Source organism: Nasonia vitripennis, chromosome 2, assembly GCF_009193385.2.
Source record: "Nasonia vitripennis strain AsymCx chromosome 2, Nvit_psr_1.1, whole genome shotgun sequence".
Taxonomy (NCBI): Eukaryota; Metazoa; Arthropoda; class Insecta; order Hymenoptera; family Pteromalidae; genus Nasonia; species Nasonia vitripennis.
In genome coordinates, this window is record NC_045758.1 from 17,957,999 (window position 1) to 17,976,954 (window position 18,956).

Consider the following 18,956-nt stretch of genomic DNA (forward strand, 5'->3'; position numbering starts at 1 on the left):
TCAACACTAAAAACGAATTTGAATCCGAACTAGACACAAAGCAAAAGCCATAAGCGCGCAGTTATGAGCATAATAATATGCATCTGGCCAACTATCTCCCCAAATTAACGATCCTCAAAGGCCCAGCTCGGTCATCCGCAAGCGGAAGCAGCAGTGCTATCCAGCGTATACGTAGGAGCGCGAGGACATATTTTCGCCGTCTCTATATTTACTCCGGACTCGCACACGCATAGCTTTGCGCCGAGCGATTTACGTGTCTGGAACGTTGCGAGCGCGCGATATGTCAGAGAAGCCGCGTGAGAGAGCTAGACGTCGTATACTTACTCTTTCTCGACGACGAGGACCCGCAATTAGCGGGGAATGCATCGCGCATTGCACTGATGACCCAACCCGTCGCTCTATAGTTCACGTGAATTTCGGGAAGGAGAGGTCAGTCGCTGCGCAGACGGGCCTGGAATGCCGGAATGAGCGATGAGGGCGGCCGACGAGACGAGGTGCTAAGGAGAACCAGCGTTGTGCGCGCATGTGACGTTCTCACATAGATATAGGCTGCTGGGTATTAGCGAAAATGTTGTAATGTTTTATGTTGACGCTGCGCTCAGCTTGATTTAGTCGTCTGCTAAGCTGATTTCATTTGTCACTCTTTGCCTCTTGATTTATGAAAATTTAGAGGCGCGCAGTTAAACGGACAGATATTCGCGGTTTATCTGCACCTGAACTATTTTAAACTGTAATAAGATAATGACGCGATCTTTTAGGATCAATGACTCACTGCAGAGTAATAGTTATAATTACATATCAAGGAGAGATATGAGCGTTAATCGCAGCGGCCGATCCGAAGCAAAAATGTGATCGGATACGTCGTTGATTGAAATCACGATTTCAGCTTATTGATAGCCGTAAGCACGCATCGCATTCGGCAGTGTAACCATCGCAAAGCAATGACCATTGAAAAATTAAGGAAGAAAAAAATTAAAAAAGGCATTCAGCGGTATCGTTTGAAGGCACAAAATAAACGCCGCGTCATTAAAATCAACTGGAGTCGGATAGAATTGGTCTCGTGCATCAGTCCCTGCAGAGTCTTTCATTCACCGCCGCTGCGAGTCAGATCGCACGGTTACGAAGAAAGCTCACAAAGTAGGAAGCGTCTCTGAGGGAATATAAACGTAGATGCATCGATCGAGGAAGGGACGCGGCAATAATGAAGATAAGCACGCACGCGACCCTAATGACACCGGCGAATCTGCTGACCGATGGCCTCTCTGATATATAATAATTAAAGGGCTCTGGCGGACAATCGCCGCGACTGGCTCATGATTGCGCAGTCTCATTCGGAAATTAGCTTGATTGCGGCTACTTACGGCGTCTAAAAAGTTCGTTAAGACGTTAACGTGCTCGTCGGGAAATCTGCGTTTATCACTCGTTGCGTTCGCGGTGATACCCGAGCTCTGAATGAATTCGGATTCATTGTCTTCAGCTATATTAAAAAAGTAGCATAAGCAGAACGCGTCTGTTATCTGTCGCCTTAACAATTTTCCAAAAGAATAAAAAAGGCGATAATGAGTACAATAAACCGCAGTCTGCAAATCAAAGACATAAAACACTCGCTGAGCTTATCTTGCGCTCGTGCGAGAAAAAGCAAAACACGCTCATAACCATAAGCAAACAAAGCCCATCGCGGTGCAGGAACACGTGTGAAAACAAGCTCGTAGCCTGACAATCCCATAAACATATCGTAGAAACGCGCACACCCTTTGAAAAATCAAACAAAACGCGGCCAAGTCCGCATACTCACAGCTCTCGCGCTACGCGGCGATCCCCGAATTCATTCATAAAGTCCGCCCACGCTCTATAAATACTCGCGTGTCTTCGGTAGCGCATGCATACCCGCTCCCTCTATATATTTTCACACAAATAGCGGCAGTCGTGCGCGGCACGCTTATCTTGCCGCGGGAAAAGCTGCGCGGTGAGTGTACGCGCAGCCACGTTTCCCGGGCGAGCGTCTCGCGGCGCTAGCTGGTAGTGATATACGCGCTCGATAACAGACGGTCGTGCGGTGTCGAACAATTTTATTTTTCGCGGACAAAAGGGAGCTTCAGCGCTGCTACAGGGAGTGTCGTTGAGGGCGAGAAGCTCGGAAGAGCTTTCGCGATAGTTGGAGTCTGCGAGGTGCGCCTTTTACGGATTTTTCATTGGAGAGATGGAGAAGAGAGTATTGTATGTTTTCTCTGTTTTGATTTTTTGATTCTGTGGCTTCCCGACGATACAACTTGTGTCACATTCTCGTCTTTTGATGTTAAAACTTGAAAACTGAATCGATGCGTAAGATCTTATATAGCTTATGCGGATTACGATGCAATACTGTAATGACTTGCTTTTTTATGAACTACATTTGAAATCACTCCACTGCGGTAAAACAAATGGGTGATTATCTATTTATGATACGTTTAAAGAATTATAATATGTTACTTGTAAGTGATTTTTATGTTGAGAATTTGGACTTAAGTTATTTTGGAGGTAAGCCACAGAATGATAATTTCATTTCATTTCATTTTGGATACAAGTATTGTATGACAAAGCGGCATAGGATAGAGATAATATACAAGAATATAGAATTTTATCGCTTGTAAACCTTATTCAATAGAGGTATAAGTCACGTCTGGCTGTCTTTCATGCCAAGTAGGTACTGTAGAGTTGTCAGGAAGATTACGCTTAGGCAGTATACAATAATCTAGCACGTGGGGTTTTGCTTATCTAAAATAGACTTGATTAGATTCCGTCGAATTCCTCATAGCTTTCTTTCAACTTTCAAGAAACTTACTCGTTAAAAGAGATTTCAAAAGAATAAATAAACGTTTTTATACCATATTTTTTTTGCATGAATCGTTGTAAGTGCGATTGTAAGTGGGACATCATGAAAAAATTACTTTAAAAATAAAAAGCGCATTCTCGAGCTTAAATCATCGTTTCCTTGAAAGTGGCCTTTGAAAAATAGGGCAACCCATCAATAGAAGTCCATCAGCAACCCTTACGATATTAAAGCAGGTCACACCCATGTAGCCATTATAAAAGCTATTCTCATCCTTGGATGCGATCAAAATTGATGATCTTTAGAAGGGGAGCGGCGATGCGGCTCTTCACTGCGCTACGTCAAATACGTATATACATACCAGCGAACAAATCTAGCTATCGATCCATAAAAATTCCGCGTCGTAACCGCATGCAAAATCGCTTTAAATCGAGATTTTTATTACTCTGCGTTCAGGATACACATTTACTTATCCTGAGAATTGCTTTCATTTCGAGTGCGAAAACATTGGCAACTTGAGGGGGAAAGCCTATGAGTGTACGCATAAGTATTAAAAAATGCACTTTAAAGTTGGAGAAAGTTTTTCATCTAATTAAATGACGTTAATTTTAAAAATTTTGCCTCATTCCCATATCTGCATTGGCGCGTATTTATATTATTTATGTGCCATTTCAGAGTTTCCCAAGTTTTCTACTGATAAATATTGAGTAAATTAAAGAAATGGAAAGCTGGCCTTTCGAACCAATATAAACTTAGAAATCATGCAGAATATTAAAAGAAGAATTCAAATTATAAAAAAGCTCGGAAAACTGTATATAAGAGGAAGTTTCGTAAAGCCAGTCTTTTATTTCGTGCTGTGCGGCATAACTCCACTCCAAGCAAGCGAGTCATCCACGTGTGCGTCCATGCCACACTGGTCAGCTCACATATCTCCGCACAGTAGAGCTGCGTCGGGGCTGGAGCGAGCGAACGACCCCTTGACTCTTTTCCTCCACCACCTCCCACCCACCCTCTTGACTTCTCTCTCGGCGCGGCCGATGCGCGCGCGCGCGCTCTGGCTCCCGGCGGCGGCTCTCCTCTTCGTCGTCATTCCAGCTCGGGATGTCGTCGGCGTCGGCCGTCGCTGTGGCTTGCGAGTGCAGCTGCGCGATTGCGCTCTTCTCCTTATCACAGTGCAGCCGCTTCTCGATGATCAAGGAGGAGGACTACCTGTGCCAGTGCAAAGCCGAATAGCGGGATCGTTAGGAGCTTCGCAAAAGGAGAGCAAGGTGTGTTGTTGTGTGTCGACGCCAGTGAGAATTTCTTTTTTTTTTTGTCAAGTTATTCGGACTCTGTAGTCCGATGTGCCGCAGGATTATTGACGCGCGAGCTCTGGTGCGACGCGAAAAATCGATGAGTCTGCGAGCGTGTACCTACGTATGCATGTTCGCGTAGCCGGCCTTGATGCGCAAAGCGCAATGTGACCCCGAAAAGCCCGCAGCTCGATAACTTTTTGCTCGCTAGCGTTGTGCAGGTTCAGTGTGTTTACGTGCGAAGCCGGAGCCGCTGCAGGCGTTAATCGTTAATTTTTGGCACGCGTACAGCTGTGTTAACGAGTCCGCGATAATCGGACTGTTAATACACGCGCGACGCGCGTCTATAGACGCTGTGGGGGAGAACAGAGCTTTCGGATGACTCGATCGACGCTGCAGTGTAACGGTGATGGTATGGCAGATGTTTGGGGATCGCTGACGCATTTCCATGATCGGGCTGATTGCCATAGTAGATTGGTCCAGGGGAAGAGTTTCGGGAACGCTGTTGGAATATTTTGGGTGGATTTGGAAGGTGATGATATTGCATGCGTGAGTATGAATGAAGAAAGGGCTGCTGCAAGCTCTAGTGAAGAGATTAACCCGTCAGTCGTCGATTTTTGATTGATGAATGCGACCTTTATTTTTAAAATTTTGTCATGCTTGTATGGGTGTTTGTGTGATTGAATTTACGAATGCTTTTACATATCTCCTCTGCTGTATACGAGGAAGTACAGACGTAGATAAAGTTTAGGTAGCAGAAAATAGTTCTGAATTTGAAAGTGTATACTTTGAAAATGATTTACAGTCTATAAGTGCGAGTATGATCGATAGTTCCAACTTTTGACAAGTGCATAATTCATTACTCTTCATAAATTTACGACAAGTCATTCAAATAGTAAAAAACTCCATAGTTATAAATTACCGAGAATGCTGTTGTAGCATTAGATTTTAACTCTACTAGAACAAAATGCCACTTATGGCAGTAACATTTTGCTATATCTTCCCGATACAGATCCTCATAACTGTCCAAACCAAGCACCACTCGACAAAAGCCCGACTACAAAGCAGAACGCAGTGAGTGAAACATTCGAACAATCAGTGCGACTCGCTCGTCAAGTGCGCTCCACGCAGTAAGAAATTCTCTCGGAAGAAAGTGACAGCAACGACGAATCCTGCCTCGTCCGTCTACGCCTTCCACTTTTTTCCGCACTCTCTCGGTGCCCCGCCATCCGTTGCAAAAATCATCACGGCAGACTTCGACCCACTAGCCGCCATTTCTACAGAGCGTGGCGGAAGCGAGTGATGTGCCGGTACTCCCGCAGCTCTGCACCATTGTCGAGCCGGGAAAAAGCTGCCGGCCCGGAAAGCGAAAACCTCGGGAGCCAAGTCCAAGAGTTATCGTCGCTGCTCGAGTGAGGTTACTGGAATTTCGGGAAGTTGTGTAGTGGGAGAGAAGAGAAGAGAAGAGAAGAGAAGACGCGGCTGCTGCGCTACTGCGGTCTATCGATTTTCGGGGCTGCTGCTGCCGCTGCTGCCACGAGCGAGTTTAAAGACGCGTGGAAGAGAGCCGACGAGACACGAGGTAGGTTGGATTCTTGGGATATCCTATTGATTTTCGCCTCGGGTTGCTTGTGCAGTGAAAACTTCGCTAATTAGTTTTCTGTTTGCGTTTTTGTTCGTTGTCGTTTCACTCGGATGTACCCATTTTATTATCTGTCTCGACCGCAGAAAATGAAAAATTTCACAGTCTTTCCTGAGAACTTTATTTTTAAAATCATCGGTTTTACGCGAAATACCGTAGAAGTTTTTACCGCCCCGAGGACTGGAGCAGACTGAAGACGCGCGCGACTCGTGAGTGATGACTTTCTCTGTTTTAATGAGTTCTGGATGCGGCAATGGGCGTTAATTATCGCTTCGTCGGATAATGAGTGATTTTTACGAGCTTTCGTGCAGGCCGGCTATTTTCCACTCCGGAATCAGTTTCTCGTCGACGTTCGATTGTTTTTCATTCCCTAATGAAAACTCTCTCGTTTCCTGCAAATAACAATTAGTTGAACAATGCACCGCGTATTTTTAAATACCAGTCAAGCAGAGACGATTTTTTCTTCATCGCGTTTATGCATTTCTATACGCATGAATTATCTTATCGCAGTTTTCTGATGTTTCACCTGACCAAACACGTGTCTCTTTATGCATGTGGCGATAAAAATTTCGCGCTCGCTTATTAAATTAATGTTCGTTGTAAGTACTTTCACGACATGCTCGCGCATTACAAAACTCGAGAATAAGATATGAAGACTGCCATCAAGTTTGAAACAATGTATGAACCGAAGCAAAAGACAAAGGAAAACATGCGAGAAAATCGATACGATCATTAGCTTTAATTAAACACACAGTACGTTCGTATTTCTCGGCCCTCCAGTCATCAATCATGGCTATGCACGACCCCCAATACAAAACGACATCAAAAGGAAACACGTCTTCATCAATTCCAAGCGCGTAAAACACATCCCCCGAAAAACGCCCCATATATTGGACAATTCTACATTTCTGGCTTCTGTGCACCCCCGCGCGTAGCCCTGCAAGGATGCTGCATCAGTCGTAGCCGGTGTCTCCGACGAGGAATTACACGCGCACCCCCTTCTCCCTGCGCGCGCCGACGAGAGGACGTCAGCGGCGCCATCGCAAGAGCGAAGCGGAGCACGAGGGACATAACAGGGCGCCGGCAGTTCCCGCGGGGGTGGAAGCAGCGAAGCTTCCGGAAAACCGGCGCGGCGGGGGAAGAAAATCGATCGAAGCTGACTCGCTGCTGCCGCTGCTGCTGCATAGCGCGTCGAGCTCGGTGCAATGGCCTCCAAACAGCCGGGAAGGTCCTACGCCACGAGGTGAGTTAAGCTTTTTCGTAGACAATGCGAATATTCGCGTGCATGCCGCGAGAGAGTGCAGCTCTGTCGTGGCTGCGTATGCCACGGGGGGACTTAAGCTGATTCGACTGTGCGCAACTGCGATTGGCAGAATATGCGGGTTTCTTTTTTGCGCATCGCTGGCTATTTACGCACGTATAGACGTGGAGGATGGGATCGTTGGATTCGTCTGAGTTATAATGTATCGATTCGCGTACTCGTGTGTGCCTGATATACGATTACCTAATACGAAGTAGACTTTCGAACTGCGGATTATATTCGGCTTTTGCGAAGACATTCACTTTCCGCGCCATTATGAAACGGTCTAGTCAAGTGAACGTGTGAATTTCCATTAGAATTAATTCTATGCATATAGTATGATTCCTACTGAAGCAGCATCCAAATTCCTCTCAATTCACACGCACGCCGAAATGCATCTGCGAATGCAGTGTGCGCAGGAAAAAGCAAAGTTTTCTTCCGCCCGTCACTCTGTCATACTCCACTCCTTAAGCTCGCGACAGACACTGCCACAGACACACAGTCTCGCGATGTCTCTGCAGCTGCAGTTCCCTCGACTGTACGATTTTGCGCAGCACTTCGCCTGCAAGATGACGCTCCTGTACGTTGTCGTCGCTGCGATCCTTTGTCCTCTTGCCTTATTTTCTTCTCGTCGTTTTCCGCCTCTCCGCTCTTTTGCGCTCGTTTCAATTTCTCGCGCAGTGCGAGCCAAGCGCTGATGCCGTTGTTGCAGCGTTTACGATTCATTAAGCGGCCCGACTCGTAAAGAGTCGAGTCTGGGGATTGTTGTCGATGTTTACGCATGCGTATTTACGTTGCGATTTCCTCGTAAAACGCGCTCAGAAGTTTTTAAATTTCAACTTTAATGCTACGCGTTTCTCCTGGCTTCTCGGTGGACATTACAGTTACGCAATCTAGACTGGAAACAATTGCCTGATATGGCTTTGTTGTTTGCAAGCCTATGGTGAATTGTAGAATTGTTAATAAAGGCTTAATTAAACAGTCGAAGGCATTTGTAGACTGTTCTTATGTCACAGACGCACACGTCTGCAACGCGAGCAGCGAAGACGAGTCAGCGATAAGAGTCCGCCGAGCCGTACTATGATGCATAGCGTCCGAATGCATCGTAGACGTTGGCTCAGTGGTTAGAGCACAGGCCTCTGGCTCTCGGGTCCGCGAGTTGTTCTAGTCCCGTCGTCTACTTTTTCGCTTTCGACTCTGTCTCCTCTCCATTTGTAAAAGAAATTCTTAAAAGAATTTCCTGCTCGATACCGAAAGCATAGGTGAATTTTATTTCCCTCTTATCTTGTTGGCGCCTCTTTAACCTGCTATTCAGATATGAAATGAATTATCAAATTCTCAGAGCCGCATATTTTTACGCTATTTTTAAACATTTACAACTTTGTAATCTGAAATGCCCGTCGACAATTCAAACTTGCAAACAAAGATCGGAGCGTAATTGCATCGAAAACACGAGCTTTTATATCCACGTTTGAAATGCTTGTCAATAGCCGTGGAGCAGTGCCCTGACCGTCGCGAAAGTGCTGAATCCTTCCGCAATCGGCTCTCTTCGCTCTCTTGCGGCGCAGCTTTTGTTGCACGCGCTCAGGTCCCACGCTCCTCTAAAGAGAGAGAAAGGGAGGAGACGCTAATGCGATTGCCGGCCGGCACTTACTTTTGATTCCGAGTTGCCGATTAGTAACGTACGTGCGGTCGCGCTTCGACCCGGAGACATGCGCTTTCATTATTATACGACGATGTGAATCGGTCTTAGCCCCGCGACTTTGCGCAGGTATTTTCGCGGAAAATTGCATCGTCGTGAACGCTCTACTCTGATGGATGGGTGAGCTGCGGTACGATGTCGTTGATATAATTTACAATGGACGAGTTTTCGAGAATCGCGCGGATTTTCGAGGCTGTAGAAAGTATTTGAACAGAGATTTTAGAACAAAGTTGCAGTTAACATTCGTAAGTTCGATTGTTCGTTTAAAATTCTGATAAATTATCAAAGTCATAATTTGATTAAATGCAATTTATTTTCTTACTATTAAGAGCCAAAATTTAAAGCGCAAACTCATCGGTATACACATTGAGCATACGGAAACACAAGCACGTCGTATACAAATAAAAATATCGCGCAGTTTCTTGTAAAGTAGCTTCTTTGACATTGTACACACAACTTGTGAAAAACCCAAGCTCTCGAGTACACAACAACAGAATTCTTATCCTGCAGACAATGAACAAAAGACCGCTGAGTATGGTGCAAAAAAGAAAAGACAACGTTATGCTCATGCTAATTATCGCGCGCGCCAGCGATAAAGACCGCGTCCCTGTGGACACTCAAAAAGGTACACTGTACAAAAGACCATCGCTGATAGGGCTGTCGAAACTTCTCTTGTCCTCTTTCTACAGTGGATTTCGTTGACGCTGCAGGTATACTTTGATACACTTTGCTGAAAAAGCGTTCGGCTAACCTCCGGATGTCTACTCGCCGTGTCTAATAAGCAGTACGAAGCACAAAAGAAGGCGATTAAAAATAGAGATATTGCGCAATAGCTGGCTTCCGCTCGGAATTGCGATTTGGGACCGAAAATGCGTGAGTCTCATTTTCTTGTCTTTATTTACGCGGAGAGGACTGGTAATAGTATTTTTCAATTTCCGAGTCTGCGAATACAACAGTGCGGCAATTGCGTCTTGTTTTTATTTCGGACGTGCGCCACATGAAAAGTCGCAAGAGTATAAGATTAAACTTACTTTTACTGAAATGTGTTTACGTTACAATTTATAAGCTATATAAATAACTTATGATGCATCAGGATTGGCCATGAACCTGGTGCATGCAGACTTGAGCCGTAGATACACACACATGCACACGATTAAAAACGAATTCAACGCTGACGCAGCTCATGATCACGGACGCCTATGTTATTTGCTGTAATCAATACCTGTGCAGCTCTCGTGTCGACTTGCTCATGAAGCCCATTTACGCCTTGATCGATTGTCCGAGCACTGATCGACTAATCGATTTCCCAGCATCCGATCGCGCGCAGGAGTACATGAAGCCTGATATGCTATTTCAGATAGAAAAGACTGTTCATGCGAGGCGTTTGTTATCTTATTCCACTTTATTTTCGTTCGAATGAATCCGTATTCCTAATTATTGAAGTAAAATTGTAGCTATTTGGATGTGTAAAGGATTTTATTCTTAACGAGCATCTCCTGCTTTGATCTTTTGTATGGTAAGCAAATATAACTTATGGAGGTACTCTATAGTTTAAGCCCAATATTCATTCTAAATATATTATTGAACATCATGTGTATAAAGTGTGCTTTTCAATATTATGATATTACTATATATTATATTTTGTAAACTGACGGTTGTGAAATTTGGGAGTTATTATATTTTTAAGCGCGATGCGAAAGTTATTGTTGCTTATTATGACTTATATAAGTGATGGTTCTTTAGAAAAAGATACAAAAACGTTTATATTTTTACCCTCAAAGGTATTTAAAGTGTTGCTTCAGAATTCTAAGCTGGTAATTCTTATAAGTATTCAGAGATGACAATTTTTTCGAGAAGCGTATTGCAACAATCTTTGCATAACCATATAGTATATTTTCATGAAATAATTTAACTTTACGAGCATGCAAAATCGCACACAACTGTGAGATTTCGAACAACAATGCAGCAACGCGGTTTTATAACGCAGAATTTACAGCCTCGTAAAAGCGAGCATCATCATTTAAAAAGCATAAACCATTACGATTCTCAAACTAATTATTCACGAAGCTCTCACAATAGAAAAGTCAATTTTTCCTCGAGAAATAGAATCACGGAAGTTTTCCACGCTTCGTCGCTATTTGCGCGCGGAGGCGTCCGTCGATTCAAATATAAAGTTTTATCCCGTACCCAATTTCGCGGAAGATCGCTGCTGATGTAATTTACGGGTGGCCGTAAAATCGCGTACGTATACGTCGCGTGGCTTCGCTCGCGAAAAACAGAAGCATCGTAAAACGCCGCGCCCAAATGTTGAACGCCTGATATAGAGGTACGAGCGCTCTATCTGTGATTTTGTACCTATAGGGAGTTGAGAATGGAAGGACAGTTGCGATTACGATACTCGCGGCTTTGCGGGGTCCGATATAAGTGATAAGATAGAGAGGTGTGACGACTGCCATGACTTCCGGCTGAGTGATGGATGAGGATGGTCATGGGCGATTTTTGTGTAGATAACAAGAGATGGAGATACAACTTGTGGAATTTTCATGACTTAATTGATTTTTTTCTTGGGGCTACTACTGTGATAAATAATAAACAATGAAATAATGTCAATTAGTTTCGAATCTGAAAGTTATGTTTGATTATTTATTATGAATAATGATTTTTAAGATGGCAAATCGTTTTATTTTTCTTAAATAAATGTTGACTAGATTTTTTAAAGACATCAATGAAGTAATTTGATTGGTTGATAACTGAAGTTCCGATTCGAATGAAGCCAACATTTTAAAGTTTTGGTATATCAAAAGAGAGAACATACGAGAAAATTGAGTGCGCATCTGGATTTCACTAGTAATAAAATACCATCTAGAACAAATTACAAAAAAAAGAAATAATTGCTGTTTTCCAAGTGCTCCCATGAAACTCGTAAACTAAAATTAGTTGCAAAAATAGACAACCTCTATGAGCAGAGATTTAAATAATTTCTTCACGAGTAAACGCTATCCCTTTTTGACTATATATATATATATATATATATATATATATATATGCACAAAAGTCGAGCGAGTACTCATCACTGATAACTTTGCCGACTTGCACACGAAACATGATTTTCCACTCTTTCGCCATCCCGCAATTAACGTCTGTCGAGAGCTCCGGAAAGAAAAGTCTCCACGCGCGTATTTACTTTTATTTGCTATGTAAAGGATCTTCGCATCAGAGAGGCATATAGGTACTCGCTTGTGCGTGGGAGCACTCGTACGTGCTTCGCGGACCAACACGATAAGTGTTATATGGAGGAGCGTTTCCAGAATAAGCTACACGAGTCTATAATAAAGCATTTGATGGAGAATTTTCAATGCTTGCTCGAATTAATTTGAATGTATACTGTTTTCATTTTTGTGCTATATTTGGTTTGAGAATTAACTTAATAAGTGAAGTGAATAATGTGTTTTTTTTTTCATATCTATAGGTGAATCACTTGAGATATGCACCTTATGCACTGTGCATAAAAGATGCGGAATATTTGTCGTCAGCATATTCATACTCACGTTGCTAACACAATAGCTTATGTAATTGTACATCGATAATAACCTAAAGGCTTAAATTCGATTCTTATATATAAAATCAAAATAACATTTGTTTTGTTGCACAGTTCATTGCATAGTTACAAGTCGTTAAGGTTATTTATTGATCCTCGCAATAGCTTATACAAACTGCAAAAAATAACCGAGATAAAAAATGTTTATGCAAAATCGGTTTGCCTATATACAAAACATTCGTCCTTCATCGAGCACCGTGAACTTGGCTTGCACTCTCACACAACAATAACATCGGTGACAGCTGCCATGCCGTTGCCGGTCTCGAACCTTGACGAGCCATTACACATCCGCCGCGTACAGCCGACTCTGACGCGTAATTCTCAAAAGCGTCCACGCGCCCGTGATCGCGTGCGCGCAATAATAAAATCAGTGCAGCTTTTCGCGTCTTTTTGTGTCGTTTTTCAGACCGAGAGTGGAATTTTAACGACACGGATAGGGTCAGCAGAGTAGCATCTCGTTAGGCAGTCTTGCATGGGACTCTCTGACATTATTAGGTTTTATTTGAGGAGCCTGGAGAGACTTCGCGCTTTACTCGGCCAATTAAAATGCAAAAAATGCGTCTCTCTTCAAATTATTATGCTGAATAAATTTATTTTAAGACTCGCACTCTGTATAATTAATTCAATTAAATACTGATACATTAATGGCGTTAAAATAATTTGAGTGTGAAATAAATCTTATGCTTGGATGTAAGATATTTATTAAAGAGTTTTTGTTGAACTTAATTATGCAGAATATAGAATTTTGTCAGTTTTCACTCGACGAGTTGCGTATTTACTTCTTAAGATTTTTGCTGATAAGTGTACTTTTAGCGATTTTTTCTGCTGAAACAAGATTTCAAGAGATAATGAAGTATACGCACGAGGCTGCTGCTATAGTGATTAGTGAATGAGTCACTTGTGAACAGTTAAAAGTTTTATAAATATTTCTGTAAAAGTTCGTTACGAAAGATATGAATTTCTTAATGAGTTTTTGATTATGGATTTATTTATATTTTGAATGAATTGTAAAAATACGTTTAGCAATGTTTTACATCGACATTTCAAACAATTTTTTATATATTTAAAAGCTTTCTCGTAACCCAAATATGCTCGCAAATCTGCTTATCTATTTACTGTACTATGCGTCACTAGATACTCGACACTAAATAAATAGTTCGTCGCACACGTTCCGTAATCGTTGAATTTTGCGCAATAGTACGGGAAAGAATAGAATGTTTTGTTTAAAAAAGGGTTATGTATAGAAGAGGGGGCGACAAGATGACCGAGCCTCTTATCACCTGCGTGTGAATTGACTTAGCAAACTTTAAATGTTATATATATTCTTTGCAAATGGAAAAAGTCTACACTGCACAGTATACACATATTAAATGACAATTGCGCCTTGCATAGCAGTTCAATAATGTTTCGTATCAAAAATTATTATTTTTTTTATCATGGATAACTTTGAAAAGATTTAGAATTAAAGGGATACTGCAGATGATGCCAATTCGAGAAAAATATTGTCTCTACTATGTGATTTAAAAAATATAAAAATCCTTAATTGTTTAATAGTAAAAAGAAACATCTCTACACTTTCTACAAATCACGTACACCGAGATACCACGAAATTTCTCTCAGTACATGGGTCATCGCTCCGCGGCTACGGCTCGAAAAACTACATCAGCCTCTTGGAGAATGCTGGAGAAAGAGCGTAGACGTGGCTTACGCAAGCTGCAGCAGGAGCCCGTCGGCTGATTATCGATCATTACCGATACATTGTGCGCGCTGTAATTCCCCCAGACCAATTCACCGGAGTGGCGTCTTTTGTATACGCACGTTCACGCGGGTCGATTTGAAGTGCGGTTTCATTGGACATACGCGGAAAAGAAATGGATCCTGCTTCTGATGAGTTAGAGGGCTATCGGTCACTTCGGTAATTATTAGACGATCCTTTTTAGAGGCAAAAAATCTGATGTGATTCTAAATATATAGGTATTGTAGATATGTAGCAGTATTAATATCATACATTATTTTTTATATTAAAAACGAATCGACTGTTTGTCATTCAGGATCGCGAAAAATCAATTTATGAGCACATAATTTATTGCGATTAGAAGGAAAAACATTAAATAACGTTTGATTTATCGCGTGAATATTTTGAAATACTGTATGCACACCAGCAGTACGTGAATTTGAATAGTTTAAACTGTACAAATATATTGACAGTCCCGCTCTATTACAATGGTTTTATTTTTGCAGCGATTCACTTAACCTCTATACAAAACAGATTGAAAGGCCTTCATAGAGGCTGCCCCTATTCTACGCAGTTCTTAAGGTTATTGACTTTTGAAGCTCGACTATATACAGCGTGCACTCGACTAGCCATACATAAGCTTTGACAGCGAACATGCTTTAGGCTGTACGACAAGATATTAGATTTGAAATAGAGAGTTACCTATTGCTCACTGAAAAGCTCTTGCAACATTTTCTTCATGCCAGCTCAAAAGGATACATATTTGATCTTAGTATAACGTATAATAAACGTATTGGCACATTGTAACATAGCTTGGTAATATTATTCATATTTTTTTGAAACTTCATTCAATAAATAACAATATTTTCACAAAATATTGTTATTTATTGGTTAATAGTGCTAACTTAATTGCTCAACGATTTCGAAAATCCGATTTTCCTGAAAACAATTGCGCATATAATTTACGTAATAGAACAAAACTTCACCGCTCGATCAAAGAGTGACAATGTATCCCATCAATCAACGTCTCCTCTCAAGTCTATTCGAATGACAACTATCGAACACCAGAGCTTCTGCAACATCGTTAGATAAAAATAATTTTTAATTACGACTTGAATGTTGTAACATCGCTGCTATACGCGCGCGGAGAGTCTCGATCGATTGTACGCGGTCTCATTCGAGACATCTGTATATATATATATCTATTTAATACCCGCCGGTATGAAAGTACATCAGACATGCTGGCGTATAATAACTCGCGCTAAAGCCAGCGCTGAATTGTCAGTTGTATATTCTTAAAGCGATCCCCATAAGACTTGTCACTCGCTCGCGTGTACGATGGAGGATTTATGCCGCGCGGCGGCAGCATCTCGCGTAACGAGGACTGACTTTTTCTATCCGCGAAAGGATTAACTATTACGTGCGCGCACCGGGTTGAAGTTTAATTTATCGCTTAACTCGGCGATGAGCTGTGAACAGTACTCTTTGATAACGGTTTTCGCGTGTAAAGTTTTTTACGCTGTTTGAATTCGCATACATTGCATACGGGAGACGCAAAGAATAATGAATATTGCTTTACTGGGTAAGCGAAGTTTTGGTATACTTTGCTTCGATAAAAGTTTGAGAAATGGGGTGGGATGGACGGTTTATGTTCAAGCTTGTGAGAGCCAAACAATCTGATGTGACCGAGATATAAAAAGCTTTTGTTATGAACTATCTAATAATTAAAAATCAAGTCCCTGTTAAAAATCTATTTTCATAAGTCGTTTTTTATTTTAAAAGATAGATACAGTACAGCGTCACGCTATACTGATGTTACCAATTGAAAGTTACACAACGCGTTGTTTTCCTTAAACTTCGAATCTACGCCTCGGCAAACCGAGCGCAAAAGCGGAGCCAAAGGCCGACATCATAGTTCAGCTCGTCGAGCAGGTATACGTTCTCTCTTCGCGTCGTTGCCTGGATTCGCCGGTCACGTGCGCGACGTGCCCCCTCTGGAAATCCCTTTATCGTCTTTCCACCTCGACCCCCGCGGAGGTCTAAGAGCAGTGTATACATAAAACTACATACGTGACACACGCGTATCTCCCTGCAGATGTTTATAATATATGCGTCTGTATTCGCGCTCGGCTTTTCGCGCGCAGATCGCGATACGTGCGCGCGTAATTTATAATGACCCAGATAGGTTCGTGTACGGAGAATCGTAAAAAAAGGAAGCATGTACGCGAGCGCAGGTAATGTTGATTGCGCGGAGATGTATTATGATGAGAAGCTTCTGGAGGCGAGTTGCGTAACCGGTGAATGCAAATGTGCGCGGGTGTGTTGATAAGGTATGTGTGTGTGTGTGTGTGAGTGCGATTTTTGATACCGACATACATGCGCTCGGCTTGTGTTTATTTTGAAGCGATGTATTACGTAGAATGTGGTTGTTATTTATTTAATATTCTTCCTCGGCGTGTCGCAACAGGATTTTTGCCATTCGCAAAGATAGCCAACACTATACTGCAGTATACAGTACGGAACGCATATTACGAGACACGATTGCACACGCGACTTGTTCACGAATTTTCCACCCAGATCAAAAAGAGATACAACTCTTGAAAAAATTTCCACGGCACATGACGTGACAATGGAACCATAAAATCTAGCCATTTCCGACAAATTTAATCCGAAAAAAAAACAGTCAACGCGACAATTATACGCGCTGAATTTCTTCCGGAACTTCAAAGGCATTATTGTTTCATACAACAAGTGCATGCATACAGTCTCGAAAGCGTCCCAATTAATATCCTCAAAGCCTCCGCGCGTCTAATCGTTCGCTTGCGCTACACTTACCTCCTATTTTTAGAAATTACGAAACGAACATTACAGAGCTCGCTTCGTATAGTGGAACGGGAAAATTATTCTCTTGCCCCGGCTGTTCGCTGGGCGCGAGAGGCGAGTAATTCGCCACGGATAATTCACAGCGACTGGCGTGTCGGTGCGGCTACGTCGGCGGCTTTACTGCGCTGACCACGTGTACGTAGAATCGATGCACGCGAGCACGCACGTGCGTGAACGCTCGCTTCTTATCGCATTGCTGCGCGTGAGTTTGATGATTCGAGGGGGCGGTATGTGTATAGGAGAGCTGAAATTCAAGACGATGCGAATCCGGTTAGACTGTTCTATACGGCTTCGTTCGGCCGGACATGTGTATTTGGGTTGCGGAGAAGGCATCTCTCGGACTGACGTTGATCCAAATGAATTCTCACTATCTTCGATCGGAGTGTGTAGATCATAAAAGTCGAACGAAAGTGATAGCGGAACCAGCCGAAATGAATTTATCGTGCGTCGTGACAGGACACAAATGCGGGGAAATTTATGTGGAATCGATTCAGGTAATTTGTTTTAGAGTGATTGGATGTAGTTTGAAGAAAGTATTCGGGTTATGAAAATGCACGGATGTAAGTATTGTAATAAATGCAGAAGTATTTTAGAAAAGTACACGTTAATTTATTCAAATGCGCAGTCGGCAACACGCGCACATAAAAGCTACTTTCATTTATTTCGATTTATAAAACGTTACACCGTCGCGTATGACCGTAAATTTTACGTTTTACCGATATAATTTTCCACAAAAGCTGCAAGAAATTCAAACGATCATTATACAGTTCATCTAGATAAGTAGAAATTAATTCGGGCTGCAAGTATGCTGGAGAACACAAAATTGCATGGTTCTCGTAAAACTTGTAATCGCTTTACGGCTCGTACTTTTACCATAAATGAGATATCAGTTTACGTGATGTGACGGATCTTGAGAAATCTTTACACGGCGTTCCAAAATCGCCAATGAAAGTTGAATGATTCTACTCGAGTAAGACGTGATGCAAAAGTATATACAAGATCCCTGCACGACCAGCCACAACATTCTCGCGTCAATAAACAAAGTTAAAGACTAAACTGCCCGACCTCAAACCCATAACAAGGCCCTAACCGCATACACTGCGCACATACACAAACAAACCGCTCTCGTGCATACATGCCCGAGCAGCGATAATAACTGCGCGAAGTTGCGGCCGTCTTCCTATGTAAGATCATAAACAAGAAACACGTGTTCTAACGCTTCTTCGGCTCCCCGCGCACTCGCCCACGACATCGCAGCATCTATACCCATATCGCTTGCAACGCTCGGTGGCTTCTCGAACTCTCTCTCTCTTATATATATATATATATATATATATATATATATATATATATATATATATATATATATATATATATATATATATATATATATATATATATATATATATATATATATATATATATATATATATATACTGCACGTGGGTTATACCCAGAAGCAAACGGTCTCTCTTTCGAGGTGCAGACTATAGATAGCAGCTGCAGCGAGCTCTCTGTTCCAGAGCAGTGATTCCGGTCAGCCCGAATAGCGGTACTGCACTCGCCGCCACCGCTGCTGCTGCTTCGCTCAGATAAAGAATTGAAGAGAAAGAGAGAGAGAGAGAGAGAGAGGGGGGAGCAGAGTATTCTGCGTTGTTATTACTATTATTACATCGCCTTTGGGCTCCTTCTTACGATCCGCACGGGCTTTCTGAGCGATGCTGTCTCGCGTGATCATGACCAGCGCGTACACGGGGCAAAAGCGGAAGTTAGGCTCAGCCATGATGCGCGGCTGCGCGTGATTACCATCAATTAAGATAGGAGCTATTGTCTTTTTTCTCATTTCTCGGTGCGACTCCGATGTCGAATTCGAACAGATTTCGTTTATCCGTGAGTAATGAAACGGTACCGAACTCCTGGGTATAATATCCGAGCAATTATCCTTCAGGAAATCAATCCATTCACCGACGAGTCGGTATCCCTTGGAGCTGCCAT

General features: G+C 42.4%; 1 protein-coding gene across 4 annotated transcripts in view; it reads left to right on the top strand.

The window, feature by feature from the left end:
- Positions 1 to 1,973: 1,973 nt before the first annotated feature.
- Positions 1,974 to 18,956, top strand: part of LOC100119359 (repressed by EFG1 protein 1) — a 30,322-nt gene continuing 13,339 nt past the window's right edge. Inside the window, exons 1-3 of one of the 4 annotated variants that reach the window (XM_031923629.2) lie at positions 1,974 to 2,217; positions 5,114 to 5,683; positions 6,679 to 6,986. In XM_031923629.2, coding sequence (XP_031779489.1) covers positions 6,949 to 6,986 — 38 coding nt within the window. In that variant the 5' untranslated portion in view covers positions 1,974 to 2,217; positions 5,114 to 5,683; positions 6,679 to 6,948. Of the gene's footprint in view, positions 2,218 to 3,888; positions 4,078 to 5,113; positions 5,684 to 6,678; positions 6,987 to 18,956 lie in introns of those variants that run through there. The other 3 variants (XM_031923630.1, XM_016989180.2, XM_008215837.3) reach the window with 3 other exon arrangements.